At 53.2% G+C, this 24,368-nt stretch overlaps 8 protein-coding genes across 8 annotated transcripts; 4 read left to right on the top strand and 4 right to left on the bottom strand.

The window, feature by feature from the left end:
• Positions 1–1,168: 1,168 nt before the first annotated feature.
• PFLUO_LOCUS4894 (Suppressor of Sensor Kinase (SLN1)) lies at positions 1,169–5,297 on the top strand (the record flags this gene model as incomplete). Its single annotated transcript, XM_073782289.1, has 2 exons — positions 1,169–2,949; positions 2,999–5,297. 2 exons carry the CDS (start codon positions 1,169–1,171, stop codon positions 5,295–5,297), a joined length of 4,080 nt encoding a protein of 1,359 aa, XP_073638959.1.
• A 1,209-nt stretch (positions 5,298–6,506) lies between these two features.
• Positions 6,507–7,752, bottom strand: PFLUO_LOCUS4893 (uncharacterized protein; the record flags this gene model as incomplete). Its single annotated transcript, XM_073782287.1, has 4 exons — positions 6,507–6,573; positions 6,638–6,995; positions 7,049–7,199; positions 7,258–7,752. The coding sequence occupies 4 exons, from the start codon at positions 7,750–7,752 to the stop codon at positions 6,507–6,509; spliced, it is 1,071 nt and encodes a 356-aa protein (XP_073638958.1).
• Positions 7,753–7,950: 198 nt separating this feature from the next.
• PFLUO_LOCUS4892 (Protein mago nashi) lies at positions 7,951–8,746 on the bottom strand (the record flags this gene model as incomplete). The annotated part of the gene is made up of 7 exons (XM_073782286.1): positions 7,951–7,965; positions 8,018–8,143; positions 8,205–8,292; positions 8,355–8,418; positions 8,471–8,566; positions 8,625–8,662; positions 8,712–8,746. 7 exons carry the CDS (start codon positions 8,744–8,746, stop codon positions 7,951–7,953), a joined length of 462 nt encoding a protein of 153 aa, XP_073638957.1.
• A 332-nt stretch (positions 8,747–9,078) lies between these two features.
• On the top strand, positions 9,079–12,165 carry PFLUO_LOCUS4891 (coatomer subunit beta; the record flags this gene model as incomplete). Its single annotated transcript, XM_073782285.1, has 5 exons — positions 9,079–9,383; positions 9,441–9,861; positions 9,914–10,303; positions 10,355–11,969; positions 12,023–12,165. The coding sequence occupies 5 exons, from the start codon at positions 9,079–9,081 to the stop codon at positions 12,163–12,165; spliced, it is 2,874 nt and encodes a 957-aa protein (XP_073638956.1).
• A 360-nt stretch (positions 12,166–12,525) lies between these two features.
• Positions 12,526–14,154, top strand: PFLUO_LOCUS4890 (sphinganine kinase lcb4; the record flags this gene model as incomplete). The annotated part of the gene is made up of 3 exons (XM_073782284.1): positions 12,526–12,634; positions 12,687–12,740; positions 12,824–14,154. 3 exons carry the CDS (start codon positions 12,526–12,528, stop codon positions 14,152–14,154), a joined length of 1,494 nt encoding a protein of 497 aa, XP_073638955.1.
• A 1,447-nt stretch (positions 14,155–15,601) lies between these two features.
• On the bottom strand, positions 15,602–16,667 carry PFLUO_LOCUS4889 (uncharacterized protein; the record flags this gene model as incomplete). Its single annotated transcript, XM_073782283.1, has 3 exons — positions 15,602–16,404; positions 16,457–16,564; positions 16,619–16,667. The coding sequence occupies 3 exons, from the start codon at positions 16,665–16,667 to the stop codon at positions 15,602–15,604; spliced, it is 960 nt and encodes a 319-aa protein (XP_073638954.1).
• A 524-nt stretch (positions 16,668–17,191) lies between these two features.
• PFLUO_LOCUS4888 (uncharacterized protein) lies at positions 17,192–22,309 on the top strand (the record flags this gene model as incomplete). The annotated part of the gene is made up of 12 exons (XM_073782282.1): positions 17,192–18,068; positions 18,123–18,174; positions 18,225–18,241; positions 18,296–18,866; positions 18,918–19,001; positions 19,050–19,109; positions 19,159–19,348; positions 19,402–20,703; positions 20,771–20,902; positions 20,952–21,352; positions 21,402–22,027; positions 22,086–22,309. 12 exons carry the CDS (start codon positions 17,192–17,194, stop codon positions 22,307–22,309), a joined length of 4,536 nt encoding a protein of 1,511 aa, XP_073638953.1.
• Positions 22,310–22,732: 423 nt separating this feature from the next.
• Positions 22,733–24,358, bottom strand: PFLUO_LOCUS4887 (uncharacterized protein; the record flags this gene model as incomplete). Its single annotated transcript, XM_073782281.1, has 11 exons — positions 22,733–22,814; positions 22,869–23,297; positions 23,368–23,554; positions 23,609–23,634; positions 23,685–23,725; positions 23,781–23,856; positions 23,932–23,973; positions 24,023–24,052; positions 24,105–24,161; positions 24,220–24,278; positions 24,329–24,358. The coding sequence occupies 11 exons, from the start codon at positions 24,356–24,358 to the stop codon at positions 22,733–22,735; spliced, it is 1,059 nt and encodes a 352-aa protein (XP_073638952.1).
• Between the last annotated feature and the right edge of the window lie 10 nt (positions 24,359–24,368).

Here is a 24,368-nt window from a genome sequence, read left to right as displayed (position 1 = left end):
ATGGTCCCTGGATGTCCGTCGCTGCGTCCCTGCGGTGTCCTGATTCCGGCCTCCTGCCTCGTCCCTGCATGGAATCTTCGAAGCACTAACTCAGGAACCTGCTCTCTTCCCTGATCCTCCCCGTGCAGACCTGAGCCTCGTCTGAGTCGATTCGGGCAGAGATAAGGAGGAGGCTCGAGTATCACTGGCTATAGATATGCTCTCACACGGGCCAATCAGCATCCACTCCGCTTATCATCCCTCCCCCGGCGTCGATGTTCGACACGATGGGCATCCACCCTCGGGATGGAGAGTGCATTCGGACCGGAATAGAATCAGAGGACCGACGATGTAGTCCAGATGCAATTGTCATGTCCTCCCTCATTGATCGCAGTCAAATACACAGCATATGCAAATGTCAGGGTGTGGTGTCCCTTATCTCGGGTCATCTCGCACCCCATTCGCCAATCAGCCACGCGGCACCCCGGGCCTTATCTCGCGCAGGGGGCCTGGCTGGCTCCCATTGCTTTTTGGGCGTTGGAAGTCTTCTGGTCATCGCCTTTATTCGATTGCCGCCGCTGACGGCATGACTAATGATCACGAGTTCCCGACAGATCCCTGCCGATTCCGAGACACTGGTGAACCATGCGCCGGAAGCTGATCCACGGTTTCGATGAGCTATTATTCTCTGACATTTGCATCGTGCCCGTCGATCGATCCCTCTCCATCCGCCGGCTAGACTAACGCGGAGCATCAGTGACCACCCCGTCCACCTGCCATTTCCCACCGGGCCCACTGATCGACGGGCCCTGATCTCTGAAGGCCCCCGATTCCACGAATGAGAGATGGCGGAAGTGGCTGCTCATGGGGGATGACTGTGACGGACTCGGGGACTGTGAACATTCCCTGCGGGTGCCCAATCCCTGCGCGACTCGACCAACTCGGGAGTGATTCTAATCCTGTCGGCTGATCCTAACCAGAACGCAACTAGAGCCCACACACGAGCCGCCACGTAGGTCGGTTGCGAATCGTAATTAATCTATGGCAATATCCGCGGCCGCCCATGCGAGCTCCTCATAGGCCCCCCGACCCGCCCCAAAAACAAGATCGGGGTGCGCCACACTCACCGCCACACCGGAACGCACGCCCCTATCGAAACTCGCCAGTCACACTTCATCCTCCTCCCCAGATGATCCAACGATCATCCCCATCCCCCATTAACATGGAGCATCCCGACATGAACCAGGACTCCGACGGCTCCGGATCCTCGGACGAGTTCCCTCCGCAGTATCCCTTAAGGGCCAATTCCAACTACGAGCCCTTCGAAGTCTCCGTCCAAACCCCGTCCACTCTCACCTCCTCCCCTCCGTCTCATTCCCCCAGCCTGGCCTCATGGTCCGCCACTCCTCCGACGCGTCCCCGCGGTGCTAGTCTCGGCGCTGCCTCCGCTCTCGAGAAACCCGATGGCCATGCGATGGGAGGCGACTCACGACCTCAACGCCCGTCTGGCCCGGCACGGACACCCTCCAACACCTACGCTCCGCAACGGCGGCCACCACCATACATCAGCCTCCAGAGCGACCGTCAGCGATCGTCGTCCACCAAACGGAGCTCCCGGCGCGACCCGAACGCGCAGTATCGCGCCCAGGAGAAGGCCTACGTCCAACGCATTCGCGCCAATCCGGGAGCTTGGTACCACCACGTCAACGAAGCGCAGTCCCCCAACATGACGGTGGCAGATGCAGACCTGGAGGATCCCTCCCCGTCCTCGGAGGCGCCGTTCGATGAAGAAGTCTACGACCCGGATACCCAGCTGTTCCTCCCGGACGACAACCAGCCGACGACGGAAGAACTCAAGAACCCAAAGAACCAAGAACGATTGGAGTGGCACTCGATGTTGGCCTCGGTGCTCAAAGGCGACGTCGTGAAACAAGAAAAGCAACGGATGATTGGAGCTACGGAATCCAGTCGGTCGGCGGCACAGAGCCAAGCGCTTTGGATCGGTGTCAAAGCGAGGACATGTGGTCGGAGTATTGCATTGCAATGGAAAGTCATCGAAGACGCCCGGACTCAGATTGCTCCTCTAATTGAGGATATCATCAACTTCCAGATCAAGGGTGAGACAGAGATTGGCAAACCGCCGCGACAGCAAGTCGAAGATATCGTGGAGAAGATTGAGCGATGCGAGATTCTCTATTCGTCACACAAGGAGATGGCCACCGCTTACCCGCGTGTTGCCTCGGAAGAATTCTGTTCGAGCTGGGATTCGATCTTCGCATGGCACAATATCACGGCGTTGATCAATACCGAGCTTGCCGTGCTGCAAAGCTGGGTGGGCAATGACTCCCTGGATTTCACCAAGCCAAGGGAGCAATCCGCCCAGAATGACCTTGCCGATGGGTCGTTCTTGGATCGCATCATGAAAGAGGACGGTCTGAAGACGCTACAGGGCGAGAAAAGCATGCTGAATGCCGTCAGCGACGTTATCCAAAAAGCCAAGAGCACTCTGATTGAAAATGCCGAGGCGTTTTCGAAACGGCATTTGCCCCCGTATATCGAGGAACTGCTCATTTTGATCAACTTCCCGTCGCGGTTGATCCAGGAGATCATTCGGATGCGTCTCTCTTACGCGAAGAACATGAAGGACCCGGCCCAGCAGTCCCCTATCCTGGTGGATCAAATGATCTCCCAGTTCCAGATCTTGATGAAGGTGGCGGTCGAGATCAAGCAAAATTATCTCACCATCTCAAGTCCAGAGCCGGGCTGGGATCTGCCCCCGTGTGTCGACGAGAACTTTGACTCGGTGGTCCTGGACGCCATGAAACTTTATTTCAAGTTGCTGAACTGGAAACTGAATGCCAACAAGAACACTTTCAAAGAGGCAGAGATCCTGGAACAGATGTGGGGATTCTCCTACGGCATCGGTAGACAGTTCGAAAGCGGAGATATTGAAGTGGCCGAGCAATTCAGGTGCGGTTCCCCTTCTTCTTTTTTACGTCTCATACTAATCAGATCACAGTGCCTTGACGGCTAAATCACTCCAACGTCTTATGATCCACTTCGAGCGCGAGTTGGTCCCTCGGCCGAAAGAAACGGTCTTAGACATGGATAAGCGGTACAAGAGCATTTTGGATTCCACGCGGATTCGCCAACGGAAGCTGTACCGGTTCTCGAGGTTCCTTTGTCAACTTTTTGAAAACGCCACGGAGTATAACCTCAGTACCGATATTGCGTATGAGTTTTTCGAGGAACTGCTAGTGTCCGATCATTTCCTTGTCACCTCGCCAGACTCGGTTGGTCAGAAGGGCGTTTACTTGATTGCGCATCCTGCGCTGTGGGATCGCCCGGGTGACATTCAGGCCATTCTCGCCACTTCATTCCGAGAAGATGAAACAGCCGAAGAGGCACTCCATATTCCCTACGTCCTCGTCATCCGCCCAGAGAAACCAGTAGGCTGGGCGGGCAAGGAGATGCAGGTAGGATTCTTGGAGCAGCCGACAGACGTGCGTCTGGGCAAGCTTCGCCTGGTAGTGGAAGGCATGCAAGAACGATTGCAAAAAGCTCGGATCGAGCTGAACCAGCTTACCGGCATCCAGCTCGACATGGCCGTCGAGCAACGAGCGAACCTTGGCCGCGTGAACGTCGAACTCAACAAGATGAAGAAAATCGCCTTCAAGCTATCCATGGCCATCATGGACAGCGTTGCTGTCATCAAGGACCAGCTGCGGGAGAAGGTTTGGGAGAACAATGATTTGATTCAGGCTTGCTATGCATTTGCAACCGAATTCGGCAAGCGTTCGTCCAGCTATGTAGACCCCAATCGACGAGCCATGAACAGTGCTCGACTGGTTGAGTTGTCTCTCGACTGGGTCTCGTTCGTCTGTGATGAGTGCGACGCGGCCGACAGGAAGACCTTCAAATGGGCCGTGGCTGCTCTCGAGTTCGCCATGGCGATCACCTCCGGTCGGCATCTCCTGTCGATGGATGACGGGCAATTTGGCCGTCTCCGGTCCAAAGTGGCGGGTTGCATGTCACTTCTCATCTCCCATTTCGATATCATGGGTGCTCGGTCATCTCTAGCCGCCCAGGCAGAGAAGCAGCGGATGGAGGAACGCGCCGGGGCCCGAAAAGTAGGTTCCGGCCGGATTCTCAGCGACGAAGAAGCCTCCAAACGGGTTCGCGAGCAGTGGCTGGCGTGTGTGATGGAGATTGAGGACCGCAGGGTGGAGGAAGATGCAAAGCGCCAGGCGCTCGGACGCGTGTTGGAGGGCTCTAATGAGGCCGATCGGTCGCTCACCGTCCTCTCATCCTCGGCCACCAACGTTTCTCTGCGGTGGCAGCAAGGCCAGTTCATTGGAGGCGGCACTTTCGGCTCTGTCTATGCGGCCATCAATCTGGACAGCAATTACTTGATGGCGGTGAAGGAGATTCGCCTGCAGGACCCCCAGCTTATCCCGAAGATTGCTCAGCAGATTCGCGACGAGATGGGTGTGCTCGAAGTCCTGGATCATCCGAACATCGTCTCGTACCATGGCATTGAGGTGCATCGTGACAAGGTATACATCTTCATGGAGTACTGCTCAGGTGGTTCACTGGCTAGTTTGCTGGAGCATGGCCGCATCGAAGATGAGACAGTCATCATGGTCTACGCGCTCCAGCTCTTGGAGGGCCTGGCCTACCTCCACCAAGCAGGTATCGTGCACCGCGACATCAAGCCCGAGAACATCCTACTCGACCACAACGGAGTCATCAAGTACGTGGACTTTGGCGCCGCCAAGATCATCGCGCGCCAAGGTCGCACCGTGGCCCCGATGGACGGCCCGACCGGCGGTGGCCTCAAGGAGCAGCCCATGCTCCAAAAGGACGGCCAGCATGCGAACCAGCGCAAGAACCAAAAGACCGCCACGGGTACTCCCATGTACATGTCCCCCGAGGTAATCCGCGGCGACTCCTCCGCGCTGGTCCACCACCAAGGCGCCATCGACATCTGGTCGCTGGGCTGCGTCGTCTTGGAAATGTCCACCGGCCGACGGCCCTGGTCCTCGCTCGACAACGAGTGGGCCATCATGTACAACATCGCCCAGGGCAACCAGCCCGCGCTGCCCTCGCGTGACCAACTCAGCGACCTGGGCGTCGACTTCGTGCGCCGCTGCTTCGATTGTGATCCCCTGAAGCGCCCGACTGCTGCCGAGCTTCTCCAGCACGAGTGGATCGTCTCCATCCGTCAACAGGTCGTCGTGGAGCCGCAAACCCCGAACAGCGAAACGGGCTATAGCAGCTCCGGCTCGAGTACCCGCCAGAACTCGGCGTATATGTGATTCTTTTCTTTCTTTCTCTCAATGCATCTGCATTCTGCTGTCAAAGCAACCCTTTACTGATCTTACTCAACCACGCTCGTTCGATCTCGGCTTGAACTATCCATTTTCAAAACGACTTCGCATGTGATACCCCGCCTACTTTTTTTGTGCCTTTTCTCCGGCTTGCTCTTGCACGGGCTCTTTCAGTGTTTCAACAATGTTCCACCTTTTTTCTTTACTGCCTTGGTGTCCCTTCGCATATATGGCCTTGGCTGAGTTCTGTGTTTTTTTGCATTTTTTTTCTCTTGTGGATTGTTGGGGTTAATGAATGCTTGTATACGAAAGTGGCTTGTACGGTTACTCTGTTGGATTTGCATAGCAGTGTTTTTGTACGTCAATAATGGTACCTGATTTGATTTTACCGTCTCTCCTACTTTTCATATCTCCTAGCATGGTATAGGTTCTCGTTTACTGAATAGCCTGTGAACAATATTTGAGAGTAATTGCTTGTGTATACATCTCTCTATGGATATACTGGGTAGGTGGACGGGAAGAGATGAGGAGAGAGAGAGAGAGAGAGAGAGAGAGAGCAGTAAGCAGTGCTGCCGAAGACTAACATTTTCCCACAAGAAGCCCTAGCGGCCCCAGAATATAACGTTCATCTTGAAACCCGAGGCAAATTGACAAGAGGCAATCACACAAGAACAAAAGGTCGTTCAATAAAAAAAGAGTAGTTGGTAAGAGGTAAGAAGATCCAAGCTCGAAACACAGGTGGGTGGTAGACCAGTTCGCCAGAAAGGGAAGGGGTAAAGAGAACAGTTAAACGCCAGTTTCCCGTAGATCATCAGGCATGAGATAAAATTCCGAATAGCAAATCCGAACAAAAGAGAATAGTATATGAACAGCTGCATGGCATGTGGGCAGCTTGGTTGGGAGGGAGGGAGGAGATATGTTACTGGTTCAGACTCGAGGAATGGGGAGAACAAGATCAAGACCAGCAAGATAGCACGGAGGTGAATGGAAACCACGGAGAGAGGTACAGCCAGGTATCAGTCCGAGAATCAAAAAGCAAGAATCTTGTCCGGTAAGAGTAGACCAGGAAGCACAGCTTAGCCGTGGCAGTCCAAAGACGCAGAGAGAGAAGAGAAGAACAGTAGAGGGTATCGAGAGGAAGAGACAGAAACAAAGGACCGGCTTGCATATTAGCGCCAGCAGTCAAGTTCGGGAACCTTAGCGGAACTCGACTGCTGGCGCGCATCCACGATCCTCGACATGCTTGAGCTCAAGCTGTTGGAATCTGTCAAGGAAACGAATCGCAGTCAGTATAACGTGGTCACTAACTGTTGAGATATTATACGTACCGCTCGCTCTTTGCATGGAAGTAGACACCGCTCACGGTTCCCGCCACCTGGTTGAAACAGATGTAGTAGAACCCTTCAAAGCTGGCGCCAGAGATGGTGCGCACGCGATGGTCGGGCACAAGGAAGTACTCTTTCCATCTCATAAAGACGTGCTCACGTTGGGCGAAGTTGCGGTATGTAAAGTCTGTCCGTTTCGCCTGCTTGGCCAGGGGTCGCCACGCCGCGAACCGGGACCAGTGGTGCATATCGGTTTTCTCTGTGGCGCCCCATGCCTCGTTACGAGTTTGGAAAGTATGCTTGGTGCCGATGATCTCCCCTTCAAAAAATGTAGTCAAGGTAGGGTGATCCTCCGTAAGACCTGAAGAATATACGATCAGAGCGAATCCGAGACGGAATGTGAACGGTACAAACCTTGGATGCGAAGGTAGCCGCACAGGTAGGACTCGGCCATGTCCACATGTTTGATTTCCACATCAACATTATAGACCTGGCGATCCGACTGCTGCGTGCCGACAAACTTGCTTCCCGAGCGCAGAAAGGAAGAGGTATGATTTGGCAGAAGCTGGGGGATGGTCAATTGAGAGTAGTGGCGGGGGTGGTCGCGTGGGTTGGGCACATACCCTCACATTGGAGAATTCATAACGAAGCAGCGACGAGTTTGCCGGCGTAACCGACGACTGACCGCGCGCACACGATGAATCGGTGGGAGAACTGGATCTGCCGGGCTCAGTCTCCTCATCGGCAGACATCTTCCTCTCCACCTTCAGCGGATCGGTCGCCAGCAGCGAACTGCCATCGTCGGATCGGCTCAGGACGGATGGGGCGGTGATGCTTTCGGGGGTGAGAACATTGTCGATCGTGTCGCTGGAAATCGTGGAGTCCGGCGAGTCTCTGCGGGCCGAAATTCTGTCGAGTTCGGGAGGACAGGTTCGGGCGGAGATCACCTGGGCGATGGACGGAGGAGCAGGCGGTTGGTTGTTGCTCGGAGTGGGCATTGAGGGCGAGTCAAGGCAAGAAGCGAAGGGCACATCGGACCGAGACGAGCGAAAGAGAACAAGTGAGAAGTGTTCGTAGATGGAAAGAGCACCGGGACGGGCTGGGCTGGACTTGGTCATGCGAGCGCGGGGGTGGGAAATGGGTGCCTGAGGCTGCAGTCCTACTTTCTACTACGTCCAAGCCTACAGAAGGATGACTGTCAGATCCATTTTTGCTGCTCGCCACTACATAGTCCTGATCCTGATGAAACGCCCGGTGTATAGTTATCGTAAGCAATGAGAAAAGAAACCCCCCCCGTTTTGTCGCCAGGCCAGCGCTTAAATAGGCTTGATCTATAGGCTTCGTCAGGATAGGTCAGTCACATCAAAAGACGTGGAAGCATACCTTGAAGTGCAGGGAAATCAGAGAGAAAACTAGCGCCTTGAGATCCTGCACGAGGTAGTAAAACACCCGTAGGCCCTCCGGGTCCGCCGATTCGGTCACATCGACTAGAGAGCCGATTTTCGCCGTCTACACAACCCAAAGTCAGATATATATCTCTCGCCCACTCCTGCGTGACACACAAACATACCTCGAAGGAAATGTGCTCATTCCCAATGCGAATTTCCAGCTCCTGACGTCCGTCCTTGTTCTTCTGCGGCCACTTGGAGTCGTCCTCTCTGGATGCCTCGGTCAGCGCAAAGGTTCCTCGGACCTTGCAGGGGACAATTGGACCACGTACTTCATGATCTCGCTATCCTTGATAATGCGCTTCACCTCCTGGATCATCGCAGCGCTCACGCACACTAATTCCCTCGTCAACTCGGGTCTGCACCTGGGTGTGGTTCCATCACTCACTCTCTTTGCGGATCAGGGAGTCATTGCGGTAGTTGGAGTTGTTCGCATATCGAACAGCGGCGCTGCTGCCATCGGCGATGGTCCGGAGGTCGAATTCTGTTCCACAAGTCAGCGACAAAGCATCCAGCGAGGCGATTGCGGGGGGAGAACACACCGAGGAACTCATGGCCGAACCGCCCAGAGTGACCGGAGCTGCGGGACTGTCAGCAACTGCGTATACCTGGGCATCACCATCACCTACTAGTATCGAATGTAGAAAGGGTCGTTCTGCGACATTTTGGCGGTTGACAAAGGGCAGCAGTGGTGTCCACGAGAAGAAGGAAAAGAGGTGGGCTTAGTCATCCACACAGACGGGCCACGCATGGACAAGTCGACTTGTTTCCCCCCCACAAGTCAAGTCAACCAAAGCCAACTCACTCTCCGCCGATGATTCCACGGGCGAGCGCTGTTGGTCTGCTCTAATTGCTCGTTCGTGACATTGGTTTTGCCTCCTGTCCCTGGAGGACTCACTCTGGTGTGTTCGGCCCACCTCACCTTCGAAAACAAACACGTTGAACTAACCACTTGCAGCTCCCTTTCCCTCCCATCGCTTCCTCCCCCCATCCACCATGGCGTCGTTTCTCGAAAACACGTATAGTCTGGTCCATATGGACAACACGGCGGACCAGCCGACTATACAGGAACTGAAGCTGCAGCTGGAGAAGGGCACCGACGAGACCAAGATGGAGACAATGAGGACAATTGTTACGATCATGCTCAATGGGGATCCCATGGCGCAACTGTTGATGCACATCATTCGCTTTGTCATGCCCTCCAAGAGAAAGTCGCTGAAGAAATTGCTCTACTTCTACTACGAGATCTGCCCCAAACACGATTCGACTGGCAAGCTGAAGCAGGAGATGATCCTGGTGTGGTAAGGATGCATTGCGCTCCCCCTTCGCTGTGAATGGCGGACTCACAAGTCTTCTAGTAACGGAATTCGAAACGATCTGCAACATGCCAATGAATACATCCGAGGCAACACCCTTCGTTTCCTGGCCAAACTCCGCGAACCCGAACTGATCGAGCCCCTCCTTTCGTCGGCCCGCTCGTGTCTCGACCACCGTCACGCCTACGTCCGCAAGAACGCCGTTTGGGCCGTGGCGTCCATCTTCCAACACTCCGAGTCTCTCATTCCCGACGCCCCGGAACTCATCCAGACCTTCCTCGAGTCGGAGAATGACCCCACGTGCAAGCGCAATGCCTTTGCGGCTCTCATGTCCATCAGCCACCAAAAGGCGCTGGAGTACCTGGCAACCACGTTCGACAGCGTTCCTAACACGGACGAGTTGCTTCAATTGGCCGAATTGGAGTTCATTCGCAAGGACGCAGTGCAGAATACCCAGAACAAGGTTAGTTTGACCATTTCAATGACAATCGCATAGCGTCACTAAAAAGCAACAGGCGCGGTATCTGAAATTGATCTTCGATCTCCTCGATGCCCCTACCAGCACCGTGATCTACGAGGCCGCGACCTCCCTCACTGCTCTCACCAGCAACCCCGTCGCCGTCAAAGCCGCCGCGGGCAAATTGATCGAACTCGCCATTCGAGAGGCCGATAACAATGTCAAGCTTATCGTGTTGGACCGTGTGGACCAGCTGCGGATCCGCAATGAAGGTGTTCTGGATGATTTGACCATGGAGATTCTGCGTGTTCTCACCAGCCCGGACATCGACGTCCGGAGAAAGGCTCTCGGCATTGCTCTGGAAATGGTCTCGAGCAAGAACGTTGAAGAAATTGTGATGCTACTCAAGAAAGAGCTTTCCAAGACCGTAGATGAGCAATATGAACAGGTAGGTCACCAGCTCTTGTGGATATGCCGGTGGTGCTAACAGCTTCTACAGAACAGCGAATACCGTCAGCTCTTGATTCAGTCAATACATAACTGCGCCATCAAGTTCTCGGAAATTGCCGCCAGCGTCGTCGATCTCCTTATGGACTTCATTGCCGACTTCAACAACAACTCCGCCGTTGACGTGATCTCATTCGTCAAGGAGGTTGTTGAGAAATTCCCCAAGCTGCGTGCGGCGATTGTCGAGCGCCTTGTCTCGACTCTGAGTGAGGTGCGGGCTGGAAAGGTCTACCGCGGTGTCCTTTGGGTTGTCGGAGAATACTCCTTGGAGGAGAATGACATTCGGGAGGCTTGGAAGAAGATCCGGGCCAGTCTTGGAGAAATTCCCATCTTGGCTTCGGAACAACGGCTGCTCGATGAGGTCCCCGAAGATAATGCTCTTCTAACGCAGGAACAAGCGAACGGCCATGCTAAGGCTGCGGCCCCGTCTGGATCGCGGAAGGTGTTGGCGGATGGAACATACGCGACAGAGAGCGCTCTCACCAGCCAGTCTGCTGCAGCCGCCCGGCTGGAAGCCGTCAAGGCAGCCCAAAAGCCGCCCCTGCGTCAGCTCATTCTGGATGGTGACTACTATCTCGCCACTGTTCTCTCTTCAACCTTGACCAAATTGGTGATGCGGCATTCGGAAGTTTCGCAGGATGCCGCCCGCACCAATGCCCTTCGCGCCGAGGCGATGCTTATCATGATCTCGATCATGCGTGTTGGCCAGTCACACTTCGTCAAGGCTCCCATCGACGAGGACTCGGTGGACCGCATCATGTGCTGTGTACGCTCTCTGGCCGAGTTCTCTGAGAAGAAGGATCTCGAGACCACCTTCCTTGAGGACACCCGCAAGGCCTTCCGTGCCATGGTTCAAGTTGAGGACAAGAAGAGAGCCGCCAAGGAGGCGTCGGAGAAGGCCAAGAGTGCCGTACAGGTTGACGATGCCATTCCCATTCGACAGTTCACCAAGAAGAATGCCACGGAGGGAGCTGAAGAAATTGAGCTGGATCTCGCCAAGGCCACGGGCGGCGAAACCATCGTGGAGAACGTCTCCTCGAAGCTGAGCCGGGTGGTGCAACTAACCGGTTTCTCTGACTCGGTCTACGCGGAAGCCTATGTTACGGTTCACCAATTCGATATTGTCCTGGATGTGCTACTGGTCAACCAAACCGCAGAGACCCTGCAGAACCTGTCCGTGGAGTTTGCGACTCTCGGAGACCTCAAGGTGGTTGAGCGGCCGTCGACACACAACCTGGGCCCGCGCGACTTCCTGAACGTGCAGGCAACGGTCAAGGTGTCGTCGACCGACACCGGTGTTATCTTCGGCAACATCGTGTACGATGGCGCCAGCTCCACCGAGACCCACGTGGTCATTCTTAACGACATCCATGCGGACATCATGGACTACATCCAGCCGGCGCAGTGCACGGAGACCCAGTTCCGGACCATGTGGACCGAGTTCGAGTGGGAGAACAAGGTCAACATCAACTCCAAGGCCAAGACCCTGCGCGACTTCCTCAAGCACCTGATGGAGAGCACGAACATGGCGTGCTTGACGCCCGAAGCGTCCCTCAAGGGCGACTGTCGGTTCCTGAGCGCCAACCTGTATGCGCGGAGTGTATTCGGTATGTCTCTTGTCTCAACTTTCAAACCGGTTACTAACTAACTATGTGTGTAGGCGAGGATGCCCTGGCCAACCTGAGCATCGAGAAGGAGGGTGATGACGGGCCGATCACCGGATTCGTGCGGATAAGAAGTCGGTCGCAGGGCCTGGCACTGAGCCTGGGCTCGCTGAAGGGGTTGAAGGCAGCAGCCGCGTAGTAGAATTGCAACCCTAACTATATCTTTACTTAGTCCCCTGTTCCCTTCCTCGAGACGAATTTGTTTATTTCCCTTTTTTCTGTTCTTTCTTTGCTTCTCTGGAGTCCGTCCGTAACTAGGTCGTGGATAGAAAAACAATTTGATCTAGGTCCTTCCTTATCCCGCTTCTTCTCCAGCCACTATTTACGCTTGGGGTCTCAGTCATCACCAGCCGCGGGTTCCCGGTGGAGACACAGGCAAGCGAGGCAACTCCTGTCTTTCTCCTTCTTCCTCTTCTTCCTCTTGATCATTATTATTCTTAGCTGTATACACTTATCTCTTCTGATTGTTGCCATGCTTTGACCGGAGATCTCCTCCAGAATGTCCGCTACCTCCCCCGCGCCCGACCAGCCCCTGCTGCGCGACGCGGCCGTGATCGTCGACACCTCGGTCTCCCTCACGCTCGGCACCGACTCGCTCTTGGTCGTCGGTAAGGACTGCGCCTGGCCCGGTCCCTTCCGCATCACTGACCACGCGCACAGATGAGCGCTTCGCTCGCAAACCGGACCGTGGCTGCTGTGGATTATGCAAGTCCAGTACGTCAGATCGTTCTTATGGTGGCCGATCGCTCCGCCCCGACGAGCTTATGATTACCGTGCCCGCTGACAATTCCACTCAGAAGAACCAGAGACCAAACATGCCATTGCCCTGCTCAATGTCCTCGACGCCGAACTGAGATCCTCCACCCTCGTCATCACCTATGCGCGCCCCGCGGGCAAGAACGAGGTCTCCGTCGCTACTTTGGCGTACCCCGTTAGTCAGAAGGAGAGCTCGACGATTGAGCCGTGGGTCCGCAAGCTGGTCGAACGGGCGTATGGAAGTGCGCAACGCAGGAAGAGGCTGAAGGTCTTGGTGAATCCATTTGGTGGGACAGGAACTGCTTCCTATCTGTACGAGACTTATGCGGCGCCGATCTTCGCTGCGGCCAAGTGCGAGATGGACGTGCAGGCCACCACCCATCGTGGACATGCGATTGAGATTGCTGAACAGCTGGATTTAGATGCGTATGATGCTGTCATCTGTTGCTCGGGCGACGGGCTGCCGTACGAGGTTTTCAATGGATTGGGGAAACGGGCGAATGGTCGAGAGGCTCTGGCCAGAATGGCTGTTGCTATGCTGCCCTGCGGCTCTGGGAATGGGATGACTTGGAACTGTTTTGGAACAGATAGCGTGTCTATCACGGCGGTGGAAATTGTCAAGGGACTCCGGACGCCGCTGGATTTGGTCTCCATCACGCAGAAAGACTCGCGCACGCTGTCTTTCCTCTCGCAATCGTTCGGCATCGTGGCGGACTCGGATCTGGGTACGGATAATATCCGATGGATGGGCGCGCAGCGCTTCACGTTCGGATTCCTCATTCGTCTCTTGCAGCGCACTATATACCCGTGTGACCTGGCGATCAAGGTCGATATGAAAGACAAAATGGCCATCAAGGAACACTACATCTCATTCAAAAATCGATCAGATGATCCAGCCTCTGCCGACAGTGACCGCACAGAGGCTGCAAAGCAATCACCAGGTCTCCCAGAGCTCAAGTACGGCACGGTGATGGACAAACTCCCCGAGGACTGGGAAATCATCCCCGGCGAAACCATGGGCAACTTCTACGCGGGTAACATGGCAATCATGAGCAAGGACACGAACTTCTTCCCGGCCGCGCTGCCGAACGACGGGTACCTGGACGTGGTCACCATCGACGGCATGGTCAGCCGCGCCTCGTCGCTAAAGATGATGAACGAGCTCGCCACCGGCGGGTTCTTCTGCATGCCCGATGTCAACGTGCGCAAGGCCACCGCGTTCCGCTTGGTCCCGCACGAAAAGGAAGGCTACATCAGCATCGATGGCGAACAGGTGCCCTTTGAAGCGTTCCAGGCCGAGGTCCACCATGGCCTGGGCACGATGCTGTCCAAGTCGGGCCGGGTCTACGAGGCGGAGGGTCCGAGAGTATAAATTCTTTTTTTTTTTGTGTTGTTTCTTTCCGGGTCTTTGCCATTGCTCCATGATACCCTCGCGCAATAGACTCGGTGTCTTGTTTTGTTCATTTTGTTTTTGGTTGGCTTGCCGCTTCATAGCCAGAGGTGTCCAGAAGAGGTTGTTCAAGTGTACAGTAGCCAGAAACCACCTTGTATAGTTTAAACCATGTTTCATTTGGTTGCGGAATAAGGGCCTATAGATCCCTGTTCCCTGGTAGCTTTGATCTTTAAAAAATTAGCACAGTCTAAAATCTGTGAAACATATTGGCTCCCAACAACAAGAGTTATTGCTGAAGAGCTGTTGGACCTCATGGTGCAACAGGTTTGAATCCGGGTGCGAATCACGAGTCATGCGTGTATCAAGACGGTGCAAGGCAACCTGATAATGCCTTTTGCCAAGTATGCGCCCGACAAGTCGTATTTGTCAGATCCAACCTGATTCTTCCCAGGCCAGCAAACTTATGTTCTGTGTTGGGCCGTCTTTGATAGGATTAGGAAGTACGCTGTCGCCACGCTCCACTTCACCATCTTGGGCCAAGATGGGGCCACACCGAATCGTTCCTGGAGCTAGGTCATTGAGTGCCTTGATGACTGTAACTGGACCCTGACACTCCGTCGAATGGATGTCTTGGCTACAGCTAAATGGGGCTGCATTGGCGGAGGTTCTTGGCAGATAGGAAACGAGCGGTCTTTATATTTCGGGCAAAAGAGGCTGCCTTGGCAAAACGGGCGGTCTTTTCGAGAGGATCTGTACTGCATATCAGGGGCCACAGTTTACCTGATTTCACATTGAGGGAAGGAATTGACCCTGTTCGTGGCTTTTTATAGATCGCCATAGATCCCACATGAAACAATTGAAAAGTAAACGCAGGTCTACAGTTGATTCTGCGTCCCGATCTTTTCTTTTCTTACGGAGCTTCCTGGATCTTAGGAGCGACGGAGGCTGCGATCGTTGCCTTGTCATGGTGGAACCCTGGACTGGCAGCGGAAGCTTAACTCCAAGAATCGAAGTTCATCGCCATGTGTGAGATCGGTGAGCAGCTAATAGACCACATAAAAAGTGGATCTTTGGACCCGGGGGGGGTATCTACCTCTACTAGAGAATTTGGCAAACTGGGCCTAGACCGGAGATTTATTGATTCGTGGAGTTTGAAGAATGTATAGAGTATCGTGTGGATTTGGCAACTCGTAATGGGTATAGGAATTGTTCAAACACACCTCTGACAGATACCCAACCTTTTCCTTTGTTTATGTTCTTTCGACGGCCCATAGCTTGCTCTCTCTGGCTTCCTACGCCGTTCTATTAAATTTTAATGCACCTATACTTCCTGTCAACTCCATATCTAGGTGTAGATCTCGTAACAATGCTATTGCTATCAAATGATGCAGGTCTAATAAGAACATATTCTACACTCCCAAATTAATCAATCGTCACCAAACCCACCCCATTCTTGCTCGCTATCTTCTTCCTCTTCCTCCTCAACCTTCCTCTCCCGCACCCCCCACTCAACCAAGCGATCATCACCCAATGCCTCGGCCGCCCTCGTTCGCACAGGCTTGTAGGGACTCTCCGTGCGCAGCTTCTCCAGTGGCCGCAGAAGCAACTCCATGGGGACATCGCCCTTGATCTTGCGGTTACCCTCGGATTCCTCCTCCTCAAACTCGAGCACTTTCTCCAACTCGTCAACCCAGATATCAACAACATGGTAGCGGAGTCCATCCGGGCCATGCGGCATAGGCACGAAATTGGGATCCCCTCCCTCCTCTGACACAGGTTTGGAAGGCTGGTCAGGGTCGAAGTTGCGCGGACACAGCGGGCCCTCCTCGATGATGGAGATGTAAGCCTCGAGATCTGCCCATTTGCCCTCCGATGTCTCCTCATCTTCTACAATAGAGGCGGCTTTGGTCTCCTCCTGTTTCTTCTGCCTTTTCCCACCCTGTTTCGATTGCTTGGTATCCTCTCGCTTGCGCTTCTTTCCATCTTCTTGGTTTTGCTCAGTCTTCCGCTTCACAAAGGCCTCAAATGCAACACCGACATAGCATCGAATTAGGAACAGGTACTTGTCCAACCGTAACCGGTCGAGCGAGTGGAAGTCGCGGCCAATGGTGATCCAGAAAGCGCGCAGGAAACGGTGCACGGTTTGGTGGGGGAGGGAGGGGACGAGGGAGTAGGAGAGAGCGCGCGCGAGGGCTTGCTGGGTGAGAGGTCTGTCGGAGTGGTAGAAGCCTGTTCATGTTGTTAATTTTGGTTCGGAGGGCTCTTAAGCGGGTTGACTTACAGAAGAACAGGCCCTTCCACAGCTTGAGGAGGTCCACGAGGGTGAGGTCGGTGCGTGAGCGGAGGAAGAGCGTTAGGGACTCGAGGGCCTTGTCGCGGGTCTTGCGGTCTGTGGTGTTCAATTAGCATGTATCATTCGGAGCAAGAGAGCATTGGCGCATACCGCTCGAAGCAAGCTCCCTGACAAAAGGAGTCTTTTCCATCTCGGCCATTGTGTCTGTTGGTCAAGGAACTTTTGGTTATCGTTGCGATAAATTATTTTTTCAATAGATAGCGGGTTTGCACTGTTTGCCTGATGTTATCGCCTCAGGCATCAACAGTAGATGGTGATCAGCTTAGGGTTAGATGGAACTTCAATTATTCCGTCATTGCTGTGCGACATGGATCTCCTATGTCTCAATTCTACTACAGCTTATTGCATGGCTTGATTGACTCAGGTACATTATGGCCTCTTGTGTTGCTGTTGCCAGCTGAGCGCTGCATCCGGCGATGCCAATGCGATCCCGCTGGGTAGTTGACATCACGACTTCCATGTCCGCCGAATGGGAGCTCGCGAGCCCTGAGACCCCAGTAATGTAGGCTTTGGATCAGGGCTGCATGTTGCATGTTTACCCACCCGTGCTAGTCATCAGACCGAGCCCGTTCTTGTAGATGTCATTGTCTCACCAGGGACATTTCCTATCTGCCTCTTTCTGTTTGTTACCTCCTTCTTACCCATAGCATTCTCATCCTCAACATGGCTCAACAGGATGAAGACAACGATGGGATCTTCCAGACAAGCTCCTCCCATGACCATCGGGGATCGCAGTCGAGCTCTGTTGCCACTTCCGAGAACGATGATGATGAGCAAGTGTTTGAGCACTTCGGCCCTGAGGACCGCGCCGAGCTCACTCGCCTAGCGTCTAATTTCCCCAAGCACACTGCCACCGACTCTGGCGTTGCTGGCATAGACATCGAGCGCAAGGATACGCTGGAGGGTCTCGAGCTGGGCGATCCAGTGCTCGATCCCACGAGCGACCAGTTCGACCATTACAAGTGGGCCCGCATGATGCTCAAGCTTATGGATAGGGAGGGCGTTCCTATGCGCAAGTCCACCGGTGTCGTATTCCAGAACCTCAACATCTCCGGCACCGGCTCGGCACTTCAATACCAGAACAATGTGGCTTCGCTGTTTATGGCACCCTTCCGGCCTCAGGAGTATCTAGCCTGCGGAAGTCGAGTGCCTCAGAAGCAGATTCTGCGGGAATTTGACGGCGTCCTCAAAAGCGGCGAGTTGCTTATTGTGCTCGGGCGCCCTGGTAGCGGTTGCTCAACTCTGTTGAAGTCTATATGCGGCGAGCTCCATGGCCTGAAAGTGGGCAAGGGCTCAGATATCCAGTACAACGGCATTTCCATGGAGAAGATGCACAAGGAGTTCAAGGGTGAGGTTGTCTACAACCAGGAAGTCGACAAGCATTTCCCTCACCTCACTGTGGGCCAGACGCTAGAGTTTGCAGCTGCAGCCAGGACTCCAGAGAACCGGCTGCACGGGATCAATCGGTTGTCTTTCGCGAAGCATATAACTCAGGTGGCCATGACTGTTTTCGGTTTGAGCCATACATACAACACCAAAGGTGCACCTGTTCTATTTTGAACCAAGAAAAAGAAGAAACTAATATATCATTTAGTGGGGGATGACTACATCAGAGGCGTTTCAGGTGGTGAGCGCAAGCGAGTTAGGTGCGTAAACATCCATTACATTTCTACTTCGTTCCTGACATTTGACTTAGCATTGCCGAGATGGCCCGTGAGTTACATGGCCCCATATGAAGTATTTGAAGTTAAAGTAACCCTGAATCAGTCTCGGGAGCCCCCGTTGGTGGATGGGACAACAGCACTCGAGGTCTGGATTCTGCCAGCGCACTGGAATTTGTCAAAGCACTGCGAGTTTCGTCGAATCTGACGGGGAGCTGCCATGCGGTTGCAATCTATCAAGCCTCTCAAGCAATTTACGATGTGTTCAACAAGGTCATCGTGTTGTACGAAGGACACGAGATCTTCTTCGGTCCCTGCAGTCAAGCTAAAGAGTACTTTGTCAACATGGGCTGGAACTGTCCGGCACGCCAGACCACCGGTGACTTCCTGACTTCTGTCACAAACCCCCAGGAACGAACGGCTCGCGAGGGTATGGAGAACAGAGTCCCGCGCACGCCCGGCGAATTTGAGAAGCACTGGAAGAAGAGCCGTGAGTATGCTGCTCTGCAGAAAGAGATCACCCAGTACCGCGAAGAATATCCTCTGGGTGGGACTGCCGAGAAGGAGTTTGACGAGACGAAAAGGCTGCGACAGGCAAAGCATGTCCGGCCTAAGAGTCCTTACGTCATTTCTATCCCTATGCAAGTCCGACTGTGTACCAAAAGAGCTTATCAAAGGTTGGTTTTCCGGTCATTCTAACTCTGGTACATCACGCTGATGTTCTTCAGAATCTGGAACGACAAACCCTCCACTTTGACAACGGTTATTGGGCGGATTGTTATGTCTCTGGTTATTGGATCGATCTACTTTGGGTAAGCTCATGCTTCGCACTGTCAATGAACAGCTACTCATCTGCTTAGGACGCCAAATGCAACCGTGGGTTTTCAAAGCAAAGGTGCTGCGCTTTTCTTCTCCGTCTTGTAAGTCTCTATAAAACTACAACCGGATCTCGGCTCTGATACCCTCTAGATTGAATGCTCTTATCAGCATCACCGAGATCAATTCTCTCTACGACCAACGGCCTATCATCGAGAAGCAAGCTTCCTATGCTTTTGTACATCCATTCACCGAGTCACTGGGCGGCATTGTCTCTGATATACCGGTCAAATTCGTGGCTGCTGTGGTGTTCAACCTCATTTTCTACTTCCTGGCGAGCCTTGTACGTTAAATCCCGCAATCGTGATACCGAACAAACTAACAAAGTAAATGAAGCGATATGAGCCTTCGCAATTTTTCATATTTTTCCTTTTCAGCTTCATCAGCACTCTGACAATGTCATGCGTCTTTCGAACACTGGCTGCTTGCACCAAAACTCTCGCGCAAGCTATGTCCATGGCCGGAGTGATGGTGTTGGCGATTGTTATCTACACTGGATTCGTGATCCCGGTCCCAGAAATGAGCTCCATCCCCTGGTTCAGCTGGATCCGGTGGATAAACCCTATCTTCTACACGTATGAAGCGCTGATTGCCAACGAGTTCCACGGCCGTCGCTTTGAGTGCTCTCAGTTCATCCCAGCCTACCCAAGTCTGAGCGGGGACTCCTTTATCTGCTCTGTGCGCGGTGCTGTGGCAGGCGAACGAACCGTTTCGGGCGACGCCTACATCCAAACCCAGTACACGTACACGTACGCGCACGAATGGAGAAACTTGGGCATCATGATCGGTTTTTGGATTTTCTTTATGGTGCTCTATCTGCTTGCCTCAGAACTCAACTCAGCCACTTCTTCGAAAGCCGAGTTCCTGGTGTTTCGGCGAGGCCATGTGCCAGCCCATCTTGGTCAGCTTGACAAGGGCCATAAAGGTACCACCGACGTGGCAGAAGTGAATAAGGAACAGGAGAATGAAAACACAGGAAGTGATGCATCGGCCATTCCAGCGCAGCACGATATCTTCACATGGCGTAATGTCTGCTACGATATTCCTATCAAAGGTGGCGAGCGACGTCTGCTAGACAATGTCTCCGGCTGGGTCAAACCCGGTACACTAACCGCTTTGATGGGAGTGTCTGGTGCTGGCAAGACGACCTTGCTCGATGTTCTGGCCAAGCGTGTGTCTATTGGCATTGTTACAGGTGACATGTTTGTCAATGGCAAACCGCTGGATACCAGTTTCCAGAGAAAGACCGGTTATGTTCAGCAACAGGATCTTCATCTCCCCACCACGACGGTGAGAGAGGCTCTCCGGTTCAGTGCGATGCTGCGCCAACCCAAGACTGTCTCCAAGAAAGAAAAGTACAAGTACGTTGAGGAGGTGGTCGAGATGCTTGGCATGAAAGAATTTGCCGATGCAATTGTTGGAACCCCGGGAGAGGGCCTGAATGTTGAACAGAGAAAGCTGTTGACTATTGGCGTTGAGCTGGCTGCGAAGCCTGCGCTTCTGATCTTCCTCGATGAGCCTACTAGTGGACTGGATTCGCAAAGCTCATGGGCTATCTGTTCTTTCCTGCGCAAACTGGCCGAGCATGGCCAAGCTGTTCTCTCAACTATTCATCAGCCAAGTGCTCTCTTATTCCAGGTAGGAATTCTCATCACAAATGTGTATGCCCTTGCATGTCTTAGAATTCCAGCTAACTGAGAAACAGCAATTTGACCGTCTTTTGTTTCTTGCGAAGGGAGGAAAGACTGTATACTTTGGGGAAATTGGAGAGCAATCCCGCGCTCTTCTGGATTATTTTGAGAGCAACGGGGCCCGGGTCTGTGGCTCTTCGGAAAATGTAAGAGTTCAAAACATAGGATGGATGGTTTCATTGCTAATAGACATAGCCTGCCGAATACATGTTGGAGATCATTGGCGCCGGTGCTTCTGGCAAAGCCGACAAAGACTGGTCTTTGGTGTGGAACAACAGCTCGCAAGCAAAAGACGTGCAGACGGAAATTGGTCGCATTCACGAGGAACGGTCGTCGATAGCCAATACTGAAGAACCGGCTCAGCAGGACGAATATGCAATGCCCTTCCGGTCTCAGCTTTGGCATGTCACCCATCGTGTGTTCCAGCAGTACTGGCGAGAGCCGTCTTATGTTTGGGCCAAGATTCTCTTGGGAGCGCTGTCCTCGCTATTTATTGGATTTACGTTTTTCAGGCCCAATAGCTCGCTACAGGGAATCCAGGATATTCTGTTCAGTGCCTTTATGCTGATGTCTATCTTTTCGACACTGGTGCAGCAGTAAGTATACCGCCACAAAGACCTCTTGCCGAAACTAACATACCATCAGGATCATGCCCAAATTTGTTGTCCAACGCTCCCTATATGAAGTCCGCGAACGGCCCTCCAAGGCGTACTCATGGGCCGCGTTTCTGATTGCAAACGTCATCGTCGAGGTCCCATGGCAGATTCTAGTCGCAGTTATTTCCTGGGCCGGTTACTATTTCCCGGTGTACGGTGCCGCTCAAGCGCCTCACCGGCAGGGCTTGATGCTGCTTTTGGTCGTCCAGTTCTACCTCTTCACGTCCACCTTCGCATCGCTGGTGATCGCGGCGCTGCCAGACGCCGAGACCGGTGGCACCATCGCGACATTGCTCTTCATCATGTGTCTTACTTTCAACGGAGTCATGCAGCCGCCAAATGCTCTGCCAGGATTCTGGATCTTTATGTACCGTGTCTCTCCTCTGACATACCTGATTGCCGGTCTCACAGCTACTGGTTTGCATGGCCACCGGATCCACTGTGCAGATGCCGAGCTGAGCGTGTTCAATCCGCCTTCCGGATTAACCTGTGGGGCATATCTTGAACCTTACGTCAAGGCTTCTGGCGGACAGCTGTATAATGCGGACGCCACGAGCGGATGTCAATTTTGCCAGTTGACCATCGCCGACCAGTACCTGGCACCCAGCAATATCTGTATGTTGCTTCATACCCCTTTTGCTCTCGTACAAAACTAATTCACATCATCGTTTAGTCTACAGCCAGCGTTGGCGCAACTTCGGACTGGGCTGGGCTTACATTGGCTTCAATGTCTGTGGCACTGTCCTGCTGTACTACATGTTCCGCGTCAAGCACTATAACCCCACGTCTCTGGTACGTGGCATCGGCCGCGGTGCATCATTCCTGTGCCGCGTGTTCAAGCGGCGGTCTGGACAGACGCCGAAGGGGAAAGAGGCGAAAAATGGACGGCTGGTTTAGTAGTTGTGATGTAATCATTCTGAGTCTATTATTTCCTTGTTCCTTAAAAGTCTCATTCAATATACAGCTGTAGTATCCCTTAAAGCTGAGGCTTGCTAGTCACATACCTTGGGATCTGCAGCATACTCTCCAGCTCCTCCATTGGGGCCCTGCCTATGTCACACTCAACTGCAACCCCAAAATCTTTCACAACAGTCTGAGCCACTTGAATTCTCTGCCGATTCCCTTATCGTCGTTGGCATGCACTAACCCAAGATAGAGATTAGGGCTCTCGCCTACATAGTTTGCGTACTCTTGTTTATGATCTTGTGCGATGTGCTGTCTGCTCGTGTCCGCTAAAGTCTGATTAGTGCTAGGAGGACCTGAACAAAAAAAGACATTACAAACTTAGGGCTTCAACTGCCAAGAAGATACAAAGCAGCTTTACGGCGATGTATCGATTTCGAAACTTGCCTCCTTCGCTTTCAATTCCTCCTTGGTAGGCTTTCTGGCCCACACGCGCTTCCTAAACGTTATTAGAATCAAAAAGCTCAGCAGTGCGATTCGAAATAAAACCTACGCAGGGTTATAGCCGTGAATGTGCGGATCCTTCAGCTCTGCGCGCACTTTCGCCAGGTACACCTGCACCTCCTCCTTCTTCCACGGCACGGGCTCCCCAAAGTGGGTGAGAAGCCACATCGCCCAACCTTCTAGAGCGGCGTTCCAGTGGGCACACTCGAGGTGTCCGACCTCCTTCAGTAACTTGTCCCTAGGCCAAGGTCCTAAGGGTATCTTGTACTTTTGCTCGTGCACGTCCACGAACCCGGCTTTCTCAATTGCGCTGCGCATTGTTTCCTGGATTGCGAGTGACCGTCCGGCTCGCTCGGCGCATCTGATAAACATGTCGCCCCATCCCCATAACTGGTGTTCTTCCTTCAGGGTACCGTCATCGCTGGAGACTCGCACGTCAAATTCCATCTGCTCGATCCAGCCACCAGGTTCGAGGGCGCTATAGCGAAAGTAAAAAGATATGAGGCTTTGATCACCCACAAGATCGAGTAATAAGGATTGAAACTCACTCGTAAGCCTGTTTGTATACTTGGTCCCATCCCTCAGCAGGGAAGGCACCATACATTAGGCGTATATGGATAAAGTCAAATGGCTCTCTCCATGTCCACTCGCGAAGCACATCATCCACTTCGAAAACGCAGTTCGGGGGCATCCATGACACGGGTGGGGGGAAGATATCCACGCCGCGGACGGTAGCTAGCCGGTGTCAGTCTAAGAATAGAAGGAATCGGATCAAAAACAATACAATACCTGACGGATAAGCATCGGCAACATCACTATGGACTTGTCAAAAGGTTCACTTGAGACGAGTTACTCATTGACTTACATTGCCCAACTCCCTTGACCAGTTCCGATATCCAGAATATGCTAATCATGATGTTAGCGGGACGTTGGAGCGAGAAGCGCCGTGGTATAAATTCACCTTAGGCGAATCACCGATAGGAGCGCGGAAAAGAGGGTTCGGCTGGTTGTAGTCTAGCACGAGAAACACCATGTGGCTATATTTGTTAACATCACAGACCATCTAGCTACATAGTGAGACGCAAAAGATAGAGGGGTGGGGTGCGGTTTACCCAATCTCAAACGCCTCGAATTGCTGCTCGTCAGAAGGGCCCCTGGACATGGTTACTCTATGTAAAGCCAGCTCGATGCATCGCAACGAACCAGTAGTCATCTTCTTTAGTGGCCTGGTATCTACATCTCGGGTTAGTCTCAAGAAGCGATCTTGGACTGGAATTGGACTGACCTTCGGCCGTTTTCTAACCGTCCCCTAGCGATCGTGGACGCAATAGATGTGGTCTCTCTGAAGACGTACTGGAGTGAGAATGCAACGATAGGTATGAGTCGCAGTGGGCACTCACGACTGAAAGTCCTGCAGATTTGCGTCGTGGCCAGGGGACATGGAGTAGAAATCAGGGTCCTAAGCGAGAGGTGAGAATGACCACATCAGAACACGAAAGCACCACTTACCACCGCGATTGGCTCCGTATTTTCAGCCATGGTTGTGACA

This window comes from Penicillium psychrofluorescens (genome assembly GCF_964197705.1).
Source record: "Penicillium psychrofluorescens genome assembly, chromosome: 3".
Classification (NCBI taxonomy): Eukaryota; Fungi; Ascomycota; class Eurotiomycetes; order Eurotiales; family Aspergillaceae; genus Penicillium; species Penicillium psychrofluorescens.
Note: the sequence above shows the minus strand (reverse complement) of the source record. Positions and strands in the feature narration are given on the sequence as shown.